General features: G+C 36.6%; 1 protein-coding gene across 3 annotated transcripts in view; it reads right to left on the reverse strand.

Moving 5' to 3' along the window:
• The window catches only part of Fign (fidgetin, microtubule severing factor), a 119,994-nt gene that overhangs the window by 1,947 nt on the left and 101,050 nt on the right, over nucleotides 1-16,997 (reverse strand). For 2 of the 3 annotated variants that reach the window (XM_047546433.1, XM_047546432.1), the window contains one exon: nucleotides 1-4,896. This exon is cut by the window's left edge and continues 1,947 nt beyond it. In XM_047546433.1, the coding sequence (XP_047402389.1) occupies nucleotides 2,642-4,888 (2,247 nt within the window). In that variant the 5' untranslated portion in view covers nucleotides 4,889-4,896 and the 3' untranslated portion in view covers nucleotides 1-2,641. Of the gene's footprint in view, nucleotides 4,897-5,538; nucleotides 5,659-16,997 lie in introns of those variants that run through there. The other variant, XM_047546431.1, reaches the window with a different exon arrangement.

Below are 16,997 nucleotides of genomic sequence, written 5' to 3' on the forward strand. Positions count from 1 at the left end.
TATGTCAAGTGAATTTTTTAAGTCATTTAAAGCTAAAAGCCAATATGTATAACTTTAATTTATTTTCAGTCTTATAAATGAGTGTGAAACACAATAGTGCAGTCATATATTTGGCATTAAATCTCACTAGTCACAAAAAAAGGTGGGTCAATGTAGGATTTTTCCAAAGTCATCTAAATAAGACTGGGTTTGTCAAAACTTGCCAGATGCTTTCAAGTGAACACACATGTTGGCGGAAATGAGATGTAATGTCTAAAAGACAGAAAATAGGTCAGCACTGTGCAAAAGGAAACTTGTCAGTGAGATCAATACGGACCTACAAGTTAATGTGGATACCAGAATTTCCTTACGACAAGGGATATACGCAGTAGACCCAGATTATGACTATAGCATTTATTCACTTGTGAAAAGCAGAGGACATGTTTAAGTATTATTTTTTGTATCCTTAATGAAAGGCACTGCTTTTTAATATGAACTATTTATATTTAAGCACAGTTTCAACTGATAGAATATCATAGTGAATTAAATTCTGGTTCATTTGCTTAATTTTTACCAACATGAAAGATAAAAAAAAAGTGTAGGGGGGAGAATCATCAAGCATCATAAAATTTAAGAAACATGAAGTCCCTAAGTAGTTTCTCTATGTTAAATGTTTTAGGGAATTTAACATTATGGATGAGCTCAGTAAAAAAATTTGAAAGAAAAAAAATTAACAGAAAGAACTTTCTTGGGGCTTCTCATTGCATTTATTTATTTATTTTTTTAAAAAGTACATCACTTATTGAATACATAAAATGCCAGTGCTTTGCAACAGTTTTGTTACTGCATTTCTAAACTAAAAAAAGAAAGAAAGAAAAAAAAAAAAAAACCAGGAAAATACATTCAAAACGCTAGGCTGTTCTGCTTATGCACGGGCAGTGGCTTTGGTAAGCTACAGCCTGCAGTGTGACTGTTCAGAGGCATTCGTGAACATCAGCCAGCTCTCAATGAAAAGTTGCACATAAAGCATTAAAGGATACAAAGAACAAGTTGGCAGGAAGCAGAAGAGGAATGGGGAAATAAGAAAAATGCCACGTATGTTATGGGAGGTGGGTGGTGGACTGAGGTGGAAGTAAGCACGAAGACTGATGTTTTGGAAAACTTGATTTATGCGGAGATGGAAGAAAACAAAGTGACATGTTTGGCAAGCTATACTGTGGTGTGTGTGTGTGTCCACTTCCAATTTCCTACTTTGCTTTCCGAGAGAAATGCAACAAAACTGAGGTAGAAATGAACGCAGGAGCATGGGAGCCTGGATTTCAAAATGAGAAGCAGAATTGCACTGACAAGAGTGAAGTCAAAAAGGGGAAGGGATGGAGAGGCTCTTTGTGGAGATATATATTGGTTGTTTTAAAATTTTTCCTTATTCGTGGGTTTGGGTTGCTGCTATCCTCTGCATTCTATCAAACAGCACGGCAAGCCTATAAACTAGATTAGTGAAGAGAACGACACCATTCCCAGCAGTTTGAGGGAGAACTTGCAAAGTACCACCACCACCACCCCACTACCAGCTAGGCAGTAAAAGGCAGTCCTCGTTTTCAGGTACTGTGACTTTCAGGGTCCTAAATAGGTCTGTGGCTGACTGTTCGAGACACTAACACAAACTGAATAAGTAGCTTTCCATTAACCAGTGTACCTTTTAAGAACATTTCACTTAATTATCAAGGAGCAATGTACTAAGAACTCTTGCAGTTATTGACATAAAGAATTATTCTGCTCTGGTTAATTCCCCATAATTAGTAAAAGAACTTTTAAAAAATCCTTCCATTTCTACTTTAAATCATAAGTATTCAGTTGTATCACACTTCAGTATTTTTTCTGGATACATTCAAAGTAATTTTCCTTGCTATTTTCCAATTGTTGAGGTAAACATACATTTTAATATAAAGTAACATTGAAGCCTATCCTATTACTCTCAGCAGTACATAGTGCTTTCAACACATTCCTTTGAGGTACTGTACAAATCACAATCACTTTCCTGAGTTTTTGCAGACAAGAACATTAAAAGAAATGAACTGCAGAAATTAAGGTCCAGATTACCGTTACCCTGTTTTACCTGTTCTTAGCTTAATACTGCAGAACAGACAGGATTGAGGAATACTGTTGCTCTTAAAATGGCAAAAATCTGGTTTTCTGTTTGTAACACAACCGTTCATCTCTTTAGTCCAATAATGTTTGAAGTTAAAGCTCTTTATATTAGCACATGCCACCAATGTAATTGTGAGGCAAACAAAAAATAAAGCACCACTCCAGGCACTTGACAGCAACTAAATCTCGAGAACAGCAGAATGGAATCAACACACGAGGTTCATGTCCTTCTGAAATCAACACACTTGCACCTTGCTCCTTGGTGAGTGTTGTCTAGCTTGAACCGAACTGAGCATCCGCATATGCTTTCTGTCATCTGGGGCTTTCAAATCAGAAGCTCTCATTTGATCCACTTTTCCTCCAAATCTACCCTGACTCTAAAGATGCAACTTAATTGTCGTCTTCCCCAGTACCCTTTGCAATTTAAACACTACTGGAAAGGGGCTCTATTCCCTATGTAGCAGGTTTTATGTGTGTGTGCCAACATTCATTGCATTTTTTTAAAAAGACGTTATCACTGACTGCAACCAAACATTTTGTTCCATTCAACGTACATATCAAGCTCTTTTTGAGATATGCTAGGCTGAATCTTGCAGAAAGCATTTTCAAAGTCTTGATATGTAACGGGCCTCAACTGGCTGGGCATAATGGCTGAAAGGTCCGTGGCTGGCATGGCGTGGAGGGGGCCCACCGCTGCTTCCTGACACAAATGAGCCACGTCTAGTCCAGAAAAGCCTTCTGTGCGCTGGACGAGCAGTGCAAACTCCTTGTCATTGAGACAGTAATTGTGCTGTGAGAGCAGTTGTACTATTATCTGGTGCCTCGCTGTGCTGTCAGGAAGTGGGATTAAAAGTCGTTTCATGAAGTACCTACGAAGAGATTCATCTATTTCTTCTGGTTTACTGGTGGCACAAATTACTACGATTTGGTCCTCAGCCGAAGTTAGTACAGTGTCCAGCTGCATCAGAAATTCGGTTCTCATCCGACTGACTGGACTGTGTTCCTCACTCACTTGAGAGGAAAGGAGCATGTCAATGTCACTAACAAAAATCACTGAGGGCTGGCGACACCTGGCCACGAGAAAAGAGGCATGGATAATTTTCTCTGCTTCTCCTAACCACTTGGCAACTAGTCCAGAACCGGCAATTTTGAAAAATGTGGCCCCCAGCTGACCGGCTATGCATCTGCCCAGTAATGTTTTGCCTGTTCCCCGAGGTCCAAATAAAAGGATGCTCCGAGGTAAGGCCGTCAGTCCACTGAATGCATCTGACCTCAACACTGGCCACAAAACCTCCTCTTTAATGACAGCCTTCACTAGGTCGAGACCAGCGATGTCACTCCAGTCCACTGGAGGTCCTTGGGTGATAATCTCGTTGGTTACCAGGTCGATGAGGTGCGTGTCGGTGTTCTTCAGTTGCTCGTCCACAGAGTGGTTGGATGAGGTAGCTGCACGGAGTCCAGGGCCTTGCATTGGGTGAGAGAGGAGCTGCCTGTGCTCGTCCCCATGCTCACTCATTACGGGCGATGTGTACTTCCCAAAGGATTCACTGGATCTTGATCCCAATGAATTTTTAGCAGTACTGTAGGAAGGAGGGGTCAGAGCCCTACTGGACTGGCTGCTGAATTTCCTTTGCTGTTCAGAGGACATTAGTTGCTTCGTTGGCTTAAATGCTAAGGATGATGTTTCAGCACTTCTGTCAAAGCCATTCCCCCGATTTGTGTTTGAAATGCCGTTGTCAGGCATTCGGTACATAGGACTCTGTGTAGATCTCTGTTGGCCATAGCTGTAATTTCCATAACTGGAGTCCATATCTCCTTGCCCTGCCATGTAGAAAGCTTTCCTTTTGAGAGAACTTGCCGAACTGTTTGTCAGAGCCGAGGGTGCAATAGGTGTCAAACCATGACCCTGGTAGGTGTAACCAGGAACAGTGGTGGGGGGCAGAGGGGTGGGGGCAGGGATTCCTGAAGGCAGGTATGCTGAAGGAGGAGGGGGGGCACCCCCAGGGCTGTACCCAGAACCCACAGCAGTCTGAGGAGGATAGCTAGCAGAGGGATAGCTGTAACTGGAGAGGTTAGAAGTCCCATTGTAGCCTGGGACCAGGGCTGGTGGTGGAGGAGGTGGTGGTGGTGGCTGTAGGAGCCCAGAGCTATGCAAAGGAGATGGATGAGGTGAAGGAAGTGCAGGTGCTGGCTGGCTACTGTAAGTAGAATGCAAATACGATCCGTTGTATCCTGGGGCATATTCCTGAGATGGGAGCCCTGCATGAAGACTAGGTACGGTGTGGCTTCCACAGGTACTACTTGAGTAACTAGGTTCTGTCAGGTTGCTGGCCACCCCAGGAGAGCTCCCTATACTTGCAGAGACATCTGCTGGAGGGAGGGCTGAACTGACTCCAGCTTTGCTGGCGGTAATAACATCCGGAACACAGTTCATGGGATAAACAGCCTCAGAATTCAAGGAGGACTGCCAGGGTTCACTTTCATTTTTCCGACCATTCACGAGTCCCGATGGTGCATCTGAATAGTTGCTGAGAACGGGTCGGTCCACAGGACCTTCCAAAATGCCAGAATACTTCTCTGCATATTTTTTTAGTAGGTTGGATGCAGTCAGGGCAGATATGTCATCATTTGCCCAGGCGTACTGATAGGTGCGCTGCAAATGACCTCTGTAGGCTTCAACTTTGTGGGCAGGAGACCGAGTGGTTGAGGTGATGTCAAAGTGCTGTTCTGGCCACTGGGCATGCTCCGGCGTCCACTGCATCTTCAAGCCTAAGGATTTGGGGGAAGGGGGTGGAAACAATTAATTCACTTAACTATTCATCACAAGTCTTAAAGCTCCCCCCCTCCACCAAACAAGTTTTCTACCTATTATCTTCCATTAATGATATCTACATTATAAAGGATCTCCACAGCTTATAATACCCATTATGATCTCTGTATTATGCTTTTGTGGGACTGAGCATTGAACCCAGGGCATCATGCATGCTAGGCAAGCACTCTACAACTGAACTACATTCCCAGTCAGATCTCTATAATCTAAACTCTTTAAGATGAACTGAATTTTAGCCCTGTATGAAAGTAAACTGCATTTAAAAAAAAAAAAAAAAACTCTGTAGAAGACCCAGTGCTTTTCATTTTTAAGTAATAAGCAAATCTATTTCTGCCAAGCCCATCAATTTACTGTATATTACACATACATACACAGACATATATATGTACACACACATTTCTGCAAATGAGAATTCAATCATGGGTTCTTCCAATAAAATATTCATAGATTTTAAATATCTGGCATGTGATAGTATTAACATGTACAATATCTAGCTATTCTGTCTCTTCACATCACAGTTTCTGTTTTATATTTTAACAATATAAAAATGAGACACAGCTGACAGATCACATCTAGGATACCTCTCTTATTTGGTACTGAACACCTAGTTAGCACAGTATAATGCTCCCTGCGCAGAACAATATGACACAGACATAGCAGGTCATTCCATAATCCAACTCTCATCTAAAGTGGTCCACGACAGTTTCAAATCTGCTTCGTGGAGTGCAGCAAAGCAATCTCCCAGGCAGCGCTCCATCGCTTTCATCGCACAAAGCCTACAACTCGGTATGAATTACAACTGGCTCCTTTCTGCCTCTCAGTTCTGTTGTTGAGTCTCTGAAAAAAAAAAACAAGCATCACTTGTCTATCCGTCTTCTAGCATTCTCCCTCTTTCTCTTATAATCCTCCCTTTGTAGCCTCCATGGTACCATGAGGGGAGGACAGAACATCATATGTTACATGATATGTATATGTATAAATATGTGTATATGCATCTGAGACAGTGAGAAAGAGAGAGAAAGCGACAGAGAGAGGAGAGAGAGAGAGAGGAATGAAAGGAAGTTAAGAATGGGGAGACATTCTGGTTTCTAAGTCTTCACGTTTCTACAGGAAGCTGTGTGTGGCAGAAACTGAAAAAACACTGCTAGATAATGGGCTCATATAGGTATTCTGTCATTTGCTAGATTACAAACTGAACTAAAGTGACTGTTGAGCACACCATAAAATAAGTATTTTTCCTATTTAAGAGAACAATCTAAGCAGTTTGAATCAGGGAATCATTTGAATTTAAACTTTTAAAAAGGCCTTGGAAATGAACTTATTTCACAGATTAGAAAAAACATGGCCCAAAGAGATTGCTAAAGCACCCTTCAAGGCCTCACATGTAGTTAGTTGCAGAAGAGGACTAGAACCCTGTTCTCCTATTTCCCATCATCCTATCATCCCATTCTAATTTCTGCTTGGTTGGAACATTTCCTGTTCTGGTACAGCTATATTAGGCCTCCTTAATCTCTTTTGTATTACCCAAAGTGAATTTTGCAAACTGTCTTGTGCCCTCTGGCAGAGATTCCTAGATAAGGAGGCCTGGTCTAAATGAAGCATCTGTGGCATCAGTTCCCTCCTGAATTTCCAGTCTATTTTGACAGCTTCTACCACCTTCTGTTCTCCTCCCTCAACCCCTTTAGCTCTTCATTGCCTGACTCTGGCTTCTGACATGGCCAGCTTTGACTTACTGAGCTAAACTGAATACAGCACACAGTTTGGTAACAGAATGGCATGTTGATTCCCTTCTGACTCCCTCTTCCTTGTTTGCAAAACCACTGCACCAGACACTGGAAGTTAATTAGCAGGATGATGCTGTGCTAATTGTGTTAATTTACAAGGTTTTAGTCAAAGAGAATCATGCCAGGGCTGGCACTGCTGTCATGCTTCCGACTTAATGATTAAGAAATACTGAAAACAAGGTGGGAAGGATTGCAGTAATTACACAATAAATGAATAAAGCAACAGGATTCATTTGCAAATATATTTTACTGCAGTTGTACTCATTTGCATTTGGATTTTAAAAAAGGATCCATGTAGATATTCATTTGCAAATCACCAACTCAGTTAAATTAAGTCTGAATGCTGCACAGTATAACTTAATCAACCTTTATCTATGTATATGTGTGTATATATCTAGTAAAAATATGAAAGACCTTATTTCTCTTGTATATGCAACAGATTTTTTTCTTTGCTTTCCCTGCCCCAAATCTTTGTATATTTTTGTTTTAAAATTTTGCATATTTTAAAATAATCTCATCAAATTGTAAAATAGTACTGTGAATCCTGATGACATGTGGCTCGCATCAGTTTGCTCAGAGAGGCTGTGGCAGTGAGTTCTAGGAAGAACTAAAGCGATATGCTTAATTGTCTTGGCTTTCTCAATCATTGCTTTTTAACGGGGAGGAAAACACACCGCAAAATGGGGGAAATGACTGAAACCACACTTAAAGAGAAAAAGATGCAATTTTAATGAAGCAGCATTTCAGGAATCATACTTTCATTAAATTCAACTGGAAATTATTAAGAGCAAATCACCAGGAACCAATCGCGAGTAATCAGTATCTAAATTCTTCTAGTGTCATGGGATTTACTTCAAGCCTTATAAAAAGGAGAGAATATTAATGTGACTGTAATGTAGAACTGTCTAAAAGACCTATAAATTCATTAGTCCTGTAAATTATTTCTAGGGAATTTCTATTAGGATTTTTTCTTTAAATATTATCAAAATAATGAATGGAGAAAATAACCACTTACATATCCTATAATTGGACATTTTATGAGCTAAATACAGAAGAAACGTGAATGTTTTGAAGCAAGGGCTCAGAAAATAATTTAGAAGTCACAGGCAATGGAATTTACAACACACACTCACAAGTTAAAGGGCGGGGCTTCCTTTCATTTAGCTGAGCTAAATATTGTTGGCATTAGTTGACAAACACACAGATCAAACATGATAGAGAAAAATACCTCTTAACAAAAAGTAAACTGGTTTAGGTTTATTACATGTGTGTATACATAGACATACACATAAATATATATGCACATGTATATTAAAAGCAGAATGTAAATTAATCATTTACAAAAAAACAAAAAAGTGATCTTAAGTTACAACTATTTAAAAGATGGGCATATGCAGTTAATAAAACAGACTGTCCATTTTTACTGGGTATTTCTACATAGTTTAGCAAAACTAATTAAATTTCATAAGATTTCTGTCTCATCTAAAATCAAGCGAAGATCCTATCAAAAGTATTTATTTGTAACAATTACTGGATACACCATTGCCTTTGAAATCTCAAGCTAGTTTTGGATGTGCTCACCAAGATAATTGAAAGTTTATTTATTGATGCATACTAAATAACAATAACCTTACCAGGGCTGCAGAAGGCAAGATTGAGTTTTGATTAAACTTAAAGGAACAGAATTGTTCACACCCTCTGAAATATGAAGTTTTAAACAGTGCTTTCAAATCTTTAAAGCAATTTGAAAGCATAATCATAGTTAACCATAAACTAGTTCTTAGTATTACTGGGATCTAAAGAAAGCAGTGCTCAAAAGATTGCCCTGGCTTTAGAAGCAAAAAGAGCCTTTTACCAGTTTCTTGAGTTTTAACATTAATTTATAAGTAATAGCAAACTTGCTATTCATGATAATTTTGATGTGAGATGAAGAAAATGCAGAACCGCAGGTTCTCTGAACAAAATAATCATGCCCCATTTGATTGGGCTGCTCCTCTGAATGAGAAGCAGTATTTAATTTGGCACCCCCAAATGATAGAAGTTTAAAAACAGCTTTTTACATGATTTCTCCTCAGAAGAGGAAAAGAAAAACCTCAGAGAAGACATTATTTTAGTATTATTAAATATTTGACTCCAGAACAATAACCCACTATTTTTTGAAAGTAGATTAAATAGGTAAAGTAAAACTTCAGAAAACAGGAAACTAAGAAAAATAGGTCTTACAGATAAGTAAAAATTGTTCCAAAACATCAAATTTTATTTTTAAGAGAAAATTCTTAACACGTGTTGCAAATTTCCCAATGCAATGTGTTTCTTTTAAAAATAATTTAATCGAAAATTGCTTTTAAGATAATTTGTCATAAGTGTTGAATAGAGGTGGCAGGAGCTACAATAAAACCTCTGAATATTTTCTTATTTTATTGCCATAGGATGAATTTATATATACATAAATCAGCAAGTCTATATTTCCTATATATATTTCCTCTATTTCCTATATGGTGGTTTTGATAACTTTTACCATTATTATCATTACTAACATTTCAGAGCTTAGGTTTAATTACTAACTGCTACTGTCCTGTTACTTCTTTCACTTTGCTGTTTAATTAGTTCTGAAATAGCAACTCTGATATCCCCTGAAGTTCTGTCATAGTCTCAAAGTTATAAAGAAACAGTTACACAGAAAAATGAAGGGTATAAACAAAACTTTCCAAATTTTGGGATTGGAAATCAGACCACCGAAATTAGAAATAAAATGCTAAGTCTTCTAGAATCTACTTTTTTGTAATATTCTTGGAAATATTAATTGAGGCATGCACTCACTACACCTGTTCCCACCCTTAATGCGCATATGCTATTCAACAGTTTGTCAGGTCTAAAGCTCTCCTCTTCTATTATGTTCCCATAGGGTAATTCTGGCTGCTAGGGACTCAGCACTCATTTGTGCATTCTCTCCGACTTCCTAAGGGCAGAGACCTGAGGCAAACACCTGCAGGCAAAAAGGGCTTGCCTGCTCTGGGAGAGCGGCACCACATCACCATGCTTACCACATCACCATGCTTACCACAGTCCGTTGAGCTACTGTACCTCTCAACTTTTCCTTACTGCTTTTTAACATTAAAACATTTTAATTCAGTGTTTAGCAAGGCTCTCTCTGGAAAACAATCAAAACTAGAGTAAATACAGCAAAGTAATTATATCAGTTTACAGTCCTCTCAGCCTCATAATGCAATGAATTCATCATCTCTTAGGAATAAACACGCAGAGAATTCAGAATTTCAAGTAGAAAATAGCAAATTCATTTGCTAAAAATATAGGCTTATGGAGTGGGACTACAAACTGAAAGAGGGACTCTAAACCTTCTGGTACTGAAACCTGCCCTGTGCAATATCTAATTGTTATTCTTCAAGGGAGTAAGGACCAGATGAAATGTTTGAGCAGACTCAGCAGCCCTGCTGTCTTGTCTAGTCATCCTTGTCAGCTGAGAGGCCAACAAAGCAGTACCTAGTATTAGTTGTACTAATGCATTTGATCTGGAAATTTCCTCGGCCTATTCCCGATAATTCCTTACCTTAAAATATAACGTTAGATTAAAAATAATAAACGGGTGGGAAGGGAGGGGGTGAAGCACTAAAACTACATATTCTCTTTAATCCATCTAATTTGGTTCCATCATCAGCATACCAAAACTATAATTCTTTTCTAATCTGCATGTGATAAAGGGAGTCTCAAATTTACTTAGCAAACCCAGGGTGCCCTATATGCAAAGCTTTGGTGCTCCACATGATTCAAGGGAATCTAGTTTGATTTCAAGGTGATAAAACCTTTCAGCTTTCTGTCTTCTTCATAATTTCACATTCTAAAATCTCTAAAATTACATTCTTGATTTTGGGGATTAATAGGATTTTAAAAAATGATCTAGTCCACTCTAGATGGTCTCACTTTTCAGTTTGGTATTTTCCTTACTATGGTGTCCTATGAAGTTGTGTATGATCTTGCGTATCACAGAATTTTATTTGGAGCCGTTACTAGATTGTTGGGGTAGAAAGAGACTCAAGAAACAAGCTTTACAATTTTGTTTTAAGAGTGAAAATTTGGGGATTGGAAATCAGACCACTGGCACTGCGTGAATCATCATTTACTTCCACTAATCTTGATCAAGCTGCTCAAGCACAATGTACTCCCTTTCCTCAGCTGTGGAACACGGACGGTCTATCCTACTAGATTGCTATGAGGTGCTAGCATTATCTAAAGTAATAACATTTTGTGAAAATAGTTTCCAAGGGTGAACTGCTGCACAATTATTAGTTATTATTATTTATTTTGAAAAAGTCAGAGATGCACTAAACATAAAACAAAATAACATTAGCTATAGAGAAAAGAAGCGAAATCACTCCTAGAATGTTATAGATCAGTTTTTCTCCAACTTCAGGACAGCTACTGAAGAGGAAATCTTCCAGTGGAAATGTTGAACGTAAGAAAGGTATTGAAATTCTTTCATACTTAACACAAAAAAAGTTATCTCCTTGATCAAAAAGGTGTCAAAAATTCAAAATTTTTTCATGGTATTTTATTTTATATTTTTATGTTATTAGTGGCTCAATATTTTAGAGAAAAAAACTAAGAAACAAAGAACTTAGAGGCTTAAAACCAATTAAGAATGTTCTCAAAACCTCCAGTCTCAAAATAAGATATTCTAATTATATAACTTAATGCTATAAAATGATCTTCACTTTAATTCATATTTCACACCTCAAGACTTCAAATTATAATTCATTTTACAGCAAATCCCCCCACCCACCATATTTACATAAAGACAACCCTTTGAAAGAATCACAAAGGCATTTCAGGTTAAATGGTCCCTAGTAAATAAACACTTCTACATGTCCCTCTTACAGAGAAATTGAAACCTCACAGTTTGAAGGTAACAAACAGCCATCAGCAGTTTTGTATGGCCAGCACTGGGTTTTAAAAAATCAGTCAACTTTATATAAAAATTCAAATTTCCATATTTTTTATTTTTAAGACAAACTAAAGATCTTAGAACACTTCATTCTTGCCTGGCAACAGTTGGCTAAATCTGAAGAACTGCTTCCTCTTTGGACACAGGATAACCTTTCCTCCAAGTCATGCTGTCCCACTTCCTATTATATCACATATTTTTATATCTAACAGGTCACATAGCTATTTGAATATATGACTTTACTCTGGAGCTTCAAGCACCAGTTTTTTCACTTCAGTACATTTTCTTGAAAATTAGCAAGTAAGTGTAGTGCTTGTAAAGTATTTTAAAACACGTGATCACTTTGGAAGAAATATTTTCCAAGTACTATTTTTTATAAAAAAGCATCTCTGCCCTCTTTAAAATAACTGATGGTTTTCTTCTCCATTCAGGGTCATTGGTACGATAGTGTGGAATAATGGATAATGTTATCTTTAAAAAACTGGTCCAAGATGATTGTTTCAGTTTCCCTTTTTGCACATGTCAGATATAATTTCTTCTTTTCCACAAATCCATCTCTACCATTTCTTATATACTTTTTTGAATATGCTGTAGATTCTCATACCACACACCAAAGCTTACTCTAGTAATTAAAGCATCTTTTGTTATTTGGTTGCGTTAGTTTTACAACTTTTGGGAAGTTGTTTAATCTACTGTTAAAGGTGTGCTTCCTTTTTGTATATAAAGTTGTTAGATGAAGGGTCCTGTGTGTCTTCACTGGGCCTAGTGAGATCCTGTGTTCAATGTTGCAGGCACCATGACTTGGACTGGGATGGGATAAGTCCTGTCTTTAAATTTAACTTGTAGGTGATTTACGATTTGAAATGCATTAAATATTCACTCATCAAAACATGATCAAATTTAATTAAAAACACTATTTTGCCAATACTTTCATACTGAAGATGAAACTTGGTATGTGTGGATCTGACTGGTCATTATTTTTAATATATGCAAGACACAAAGATGACTTATATTTATGAGGATGAAAGCAAAGCACTTATGCAAAAAAAATTACACTGATGACAGAAATATCACTTTCAGACCACAGAAATTATATTCAGTATGATCAGGATATACACCATATCATTTAAAGCAACTCAGAAAACCATGATCATAATTCAAAATAAGTACATGTTTTTCCTGTGGTACTCTAAAATTTCCAATACTTAACCAATACAAATGAACATATATTGACACACAGAAATCCTCAGAGTTTAAAAAATATGATTTCACATGATTTGTGTGTGTGGGATTGGGGGGCAGCTTAAAGTTTCTGGGCAAAAAATTTTTAATAATAATCTAAAACCAAAAGCAGTGACCAAAACTGTGAATATCCTCTGGTAAGTAATTCACAAGAATCCATCACTGCATATATGAACAATCCAAGCTATGCAAATGATTCATATTCCTAATCTTAATGTCAGGTGTCATCAACTATTGCAAGGGAAAGAGTCTGAGATAAGTGGTGATTTTCCCATGTGAAGTCAAATGTATTGTTGTTGCTACTTCTGTGAATTTTTGACAATTTATCACCAGTTTAAGCAGTGCTTTATAGTTAACCTTTAAATTTGTTATTTGCAGCCTTTCATTTCTCATGTGTCTCTTCTCTCTTCCCATGTATGTTTTTCAATCCATTAAGACTATCTGCCCTTCCCCCAGTTCTTTTTGTCATACAAAGATCATCAGGACACAGCATAAGTCCATAGGGACTGCCAGGGCTAATGAATATGTATGCTCTGTGTCACAACAGAGCACTCCCCTGTTCTGCAGAATCAACTCTCTTAAGTGTGTAAATAACAGGTGAGCTATGTAGCATGCAGGGATAAATGGGGTTAACACAACCGGAGAGCCCCATGCTAGATTCATGGCACCTAGCCTATGTGATGGACCGAGAGACAAAAACCCAAATGCCAAAAGTATTGTATATTTCCTAAGTGTTCTGAATCTCTATGTTTAAAGGGGACTTTTCAGAGATAACATTTACAATCATCCTAAAAGGATAAGATTATTACAGTTGGTTCAGAAGATACCATTTTACCACATAATGTATATTTGCACTTTTAATTAACACAAATTAAGGTAACATGTTACCTTGAATTATGAATATGGTTACATGATTTCCTCAGTCACAATCCTAAAATGTTATATTAATATCATTATGTACAAACCTACTTGGAAATACCTACTTGTATGTGTATATTCTATTTCAAGTATCTAAATGTAATGTTAGATTTAGTTATATTTAAATTTAACTCTATTCATTTAGCCCAACACACCAAGCTGACAAGGGTCAATAAACAAATTCAGAATCTCCCAAACCTCAGGACCTTGTGTAAAATGGAATTTGCATTCCTCCTCTTTTCTGTTTCTCTGGAACTTAATTCTAAAAAGACAGTTTACATAAAAAATGCTTATTTAAGACTGAGGGTTCTCATATAATTAGAAAAGGAGCAAGCATATTATTTACATATTACATAATACAATCCTTCAACCATTCTCCTTAAAAACTTTTTGTTTTAGGTGAATCTAAAGTGTACAAAATACAGACAAAATTTGTTTAGGCTATTTATGCAATTTTTTTCTTTTTGGCAATTCATGCATTAATTTTTAATGCAATAGCAAAATAGTGTCTTGGACTTTGAAAAAAAATACTCTATAGTCAGGGTTGGGTGACATAGTGCATTAATTCAGTGTCCTTCACTCCTGGGACCCGTGTATAATTTAGTCCAGCCTGAAGAAAATAACTTTGATCTGAAGGCAGTGGAAAAAGCTACATATGAAATGAGTTTTGGTAGGTTTAGTGTTGTTTCTTCCACAGAAGAGGACATATGAAGATAAACTGCTTTAGAAAACAACCAGCATAGTCCAGGATGAAAAGTGAAGTGCTCTCAGTAGGGACAGTAGTATTATCACCTTTATATTCTCCCTACCCTGCCCCATAGTGGGTCTGGGAAAATAAACCTGGACTCCACCTGTAATTGGGATGCTATGATTTCCAGATAAATAGAACCTTGTTAAAGTGCAATGTGAATGACAGTCTGATTGTTAGTGTGGTTGGCTTTTTCATTTGTAAAAACAAAAAATGCTGCATAACAAGACAGAAGCAGAGGAGACCAGCATCTTCAAAGGAAATGGCATTTCCCATCCCGGAGGAGGTGTCCAACAACACCATCCATGGGAACATGCTAACAGGACAGACCACAAGGAAAGAAATCGCTTCTTCCTATCCCACCTTGATTGTGTTCTTTATGACAATAATTAACCGCGCAATTTCATCTACTGTTAGATGGATAATGATGTTATTGTTTTAAAAACTTTGGCTAAATTGAATAAATGGTCAATCCAGTTCTATGTGTATTAATCACATCAAACATAGATCTTCTTTCTTTCGCTTATAATTCTCCAAATAATCCCAATTCAATTCTCTTCTGCTGTGAACAAACGTGTGGTTTACTTTGTCTCTAATAGAGCAGTTAAAAATAATGTTGCTCTCAATATTGTACTCAGTAGAGTTAAAAGCTAGAATGATATTACTTCTCTATGGTCTAAACTATTCTAAAATTTTATATTCTTGTTGATGATCATAAAATATTTTACTATCCTCCTGGGTTATGGATAATACAGTGTTTGCTAATCATTTTAGGATAAAGGGAGGGATTTTTCCAGTCATAGTTGAAAATGATGTGATAAGTTGAAATAAGCTTAATTTTAAATTTGCTAGTTTTAGTGAAATCTTTCTGCTACTTCTTCAAATTGTCTTATCTCATTAATGGCACTCAAATTCCCAAAGCAACAGAAAATTCAAAATGTATACAGAACTATGCAGATAACACAAGTAGACCATGTGAAAAATCAAATATAGGTGCCCATAATTATATGTATTTGTAGTTTGGAAAGGACATACAGAAAATGGGGGAAAGAAACAATAGAAGAAAAAATTATTTTGAAAACTGATTTTATCCTCCTAAATGATCTGTTTCATACAATCTTTACCATTAATAATTTCTGACCCCCCAAAAAACATTCTAATGCACTAATGCACTTGTGGTGGGGTTAAGGGTGTTGGGGACTAAATGCAGGGCCTTATACACATTAAGCACATACTCTATTGCTGACCTGTACCCCAGGACACCAAAAACAAATTCTTATTTAACTGATACGTAATGTGTACATCATATTTTTAATCAAAATTAAGCACTGCTTAAAAATTTATTTAGCTATATATTTGGTTTTCATGGTTTAAAGCAGGTTAAATACCTCAAAATGATCCACATTCATAAAACTTAAAATTTTATTTATGATCTCTAAATACACTATGGACACTTATTTCCTTAACTGAGTATTTTTGGGAAGGTCTGAATTTAAATGAAAAGCAAATCTTTACTTTAAAACTATAATTGGGTTACATAGGAAAGTACTTCCATTTTTAATTATTTTTGTGTTGTAAATACAATAGTTTTTAAAAATCAGTATAGACAATTCATAGAATTAATGATGTATCATAGATCTAAAAGTACATTCCTACTCATTAAACTGATATATCTGGAAAAACTCTTCCTTTAAGTAAGTCATTTTAAAAGCATCAGTATACACACAAGAGTGGCAATTTCATTTATATTTTACTTTTCATTTCTGGCCATTATAAGATCACTTAGCTAACTTGTGTAGATTTTTCAGGTGAGGATGTTTTATTGTGCCCTCCTTTTATCTAGTGCTTCTATATCCAACCATTGTTTTCACATTTTGCTTTAGAAATTATTTTATCCAGTTCAATGTCAAAGATATTATACCTTTAAAAGAATCTATTAAAAATATAGCATAAAATACTGGATTGCATCTCTGGCCATAATGTCCAGAAGCATTAAAGTGTTATTAGAATACCCAAATGACAACAATGACAGCTTAATCACTTAAAGGCCTTTTACAGTTTTTCCCCCAGTTTAAGTAGTAATAGTCCAGGCATGATTTAATGGTGGTTTCCTACAAAATATAGCTAACATTCTTTTTAAAAAATATAAAAATTGTGCACAATGTAGATTCATACCATTTGTGTGATCATGGACATAATTTTTGACAACCTATTTGCTTATGCTTTATATTTTTCTTTTCCTTTATAAATTATCTACAAGTGTACATGTCATGACATACAGATGAAGCTAAAGATTTGCTGCTCTTGCTGCTGGCAATTAAAAAAAATTGTTCCCAAACTTCAAAAAATATATATATATAAAAATCAAGTTGTGTGTCTACTGAATAT

The sequence above is a fragment of the Sciurus carolinensis genome, chromosome 3, assembly GCF_902686445.1.
Source record: "Sciurus carolinensis chromosome 3, mSciCar1.2, whole genome shotgun sequence".
In the NCBI taxonomy this organism is placed as follows: Eukaryota; Metazoa; Chordata; class Mammalia; order Rodentia; family Sciuridae; genus Sciurus; species Sciurus carolinensis.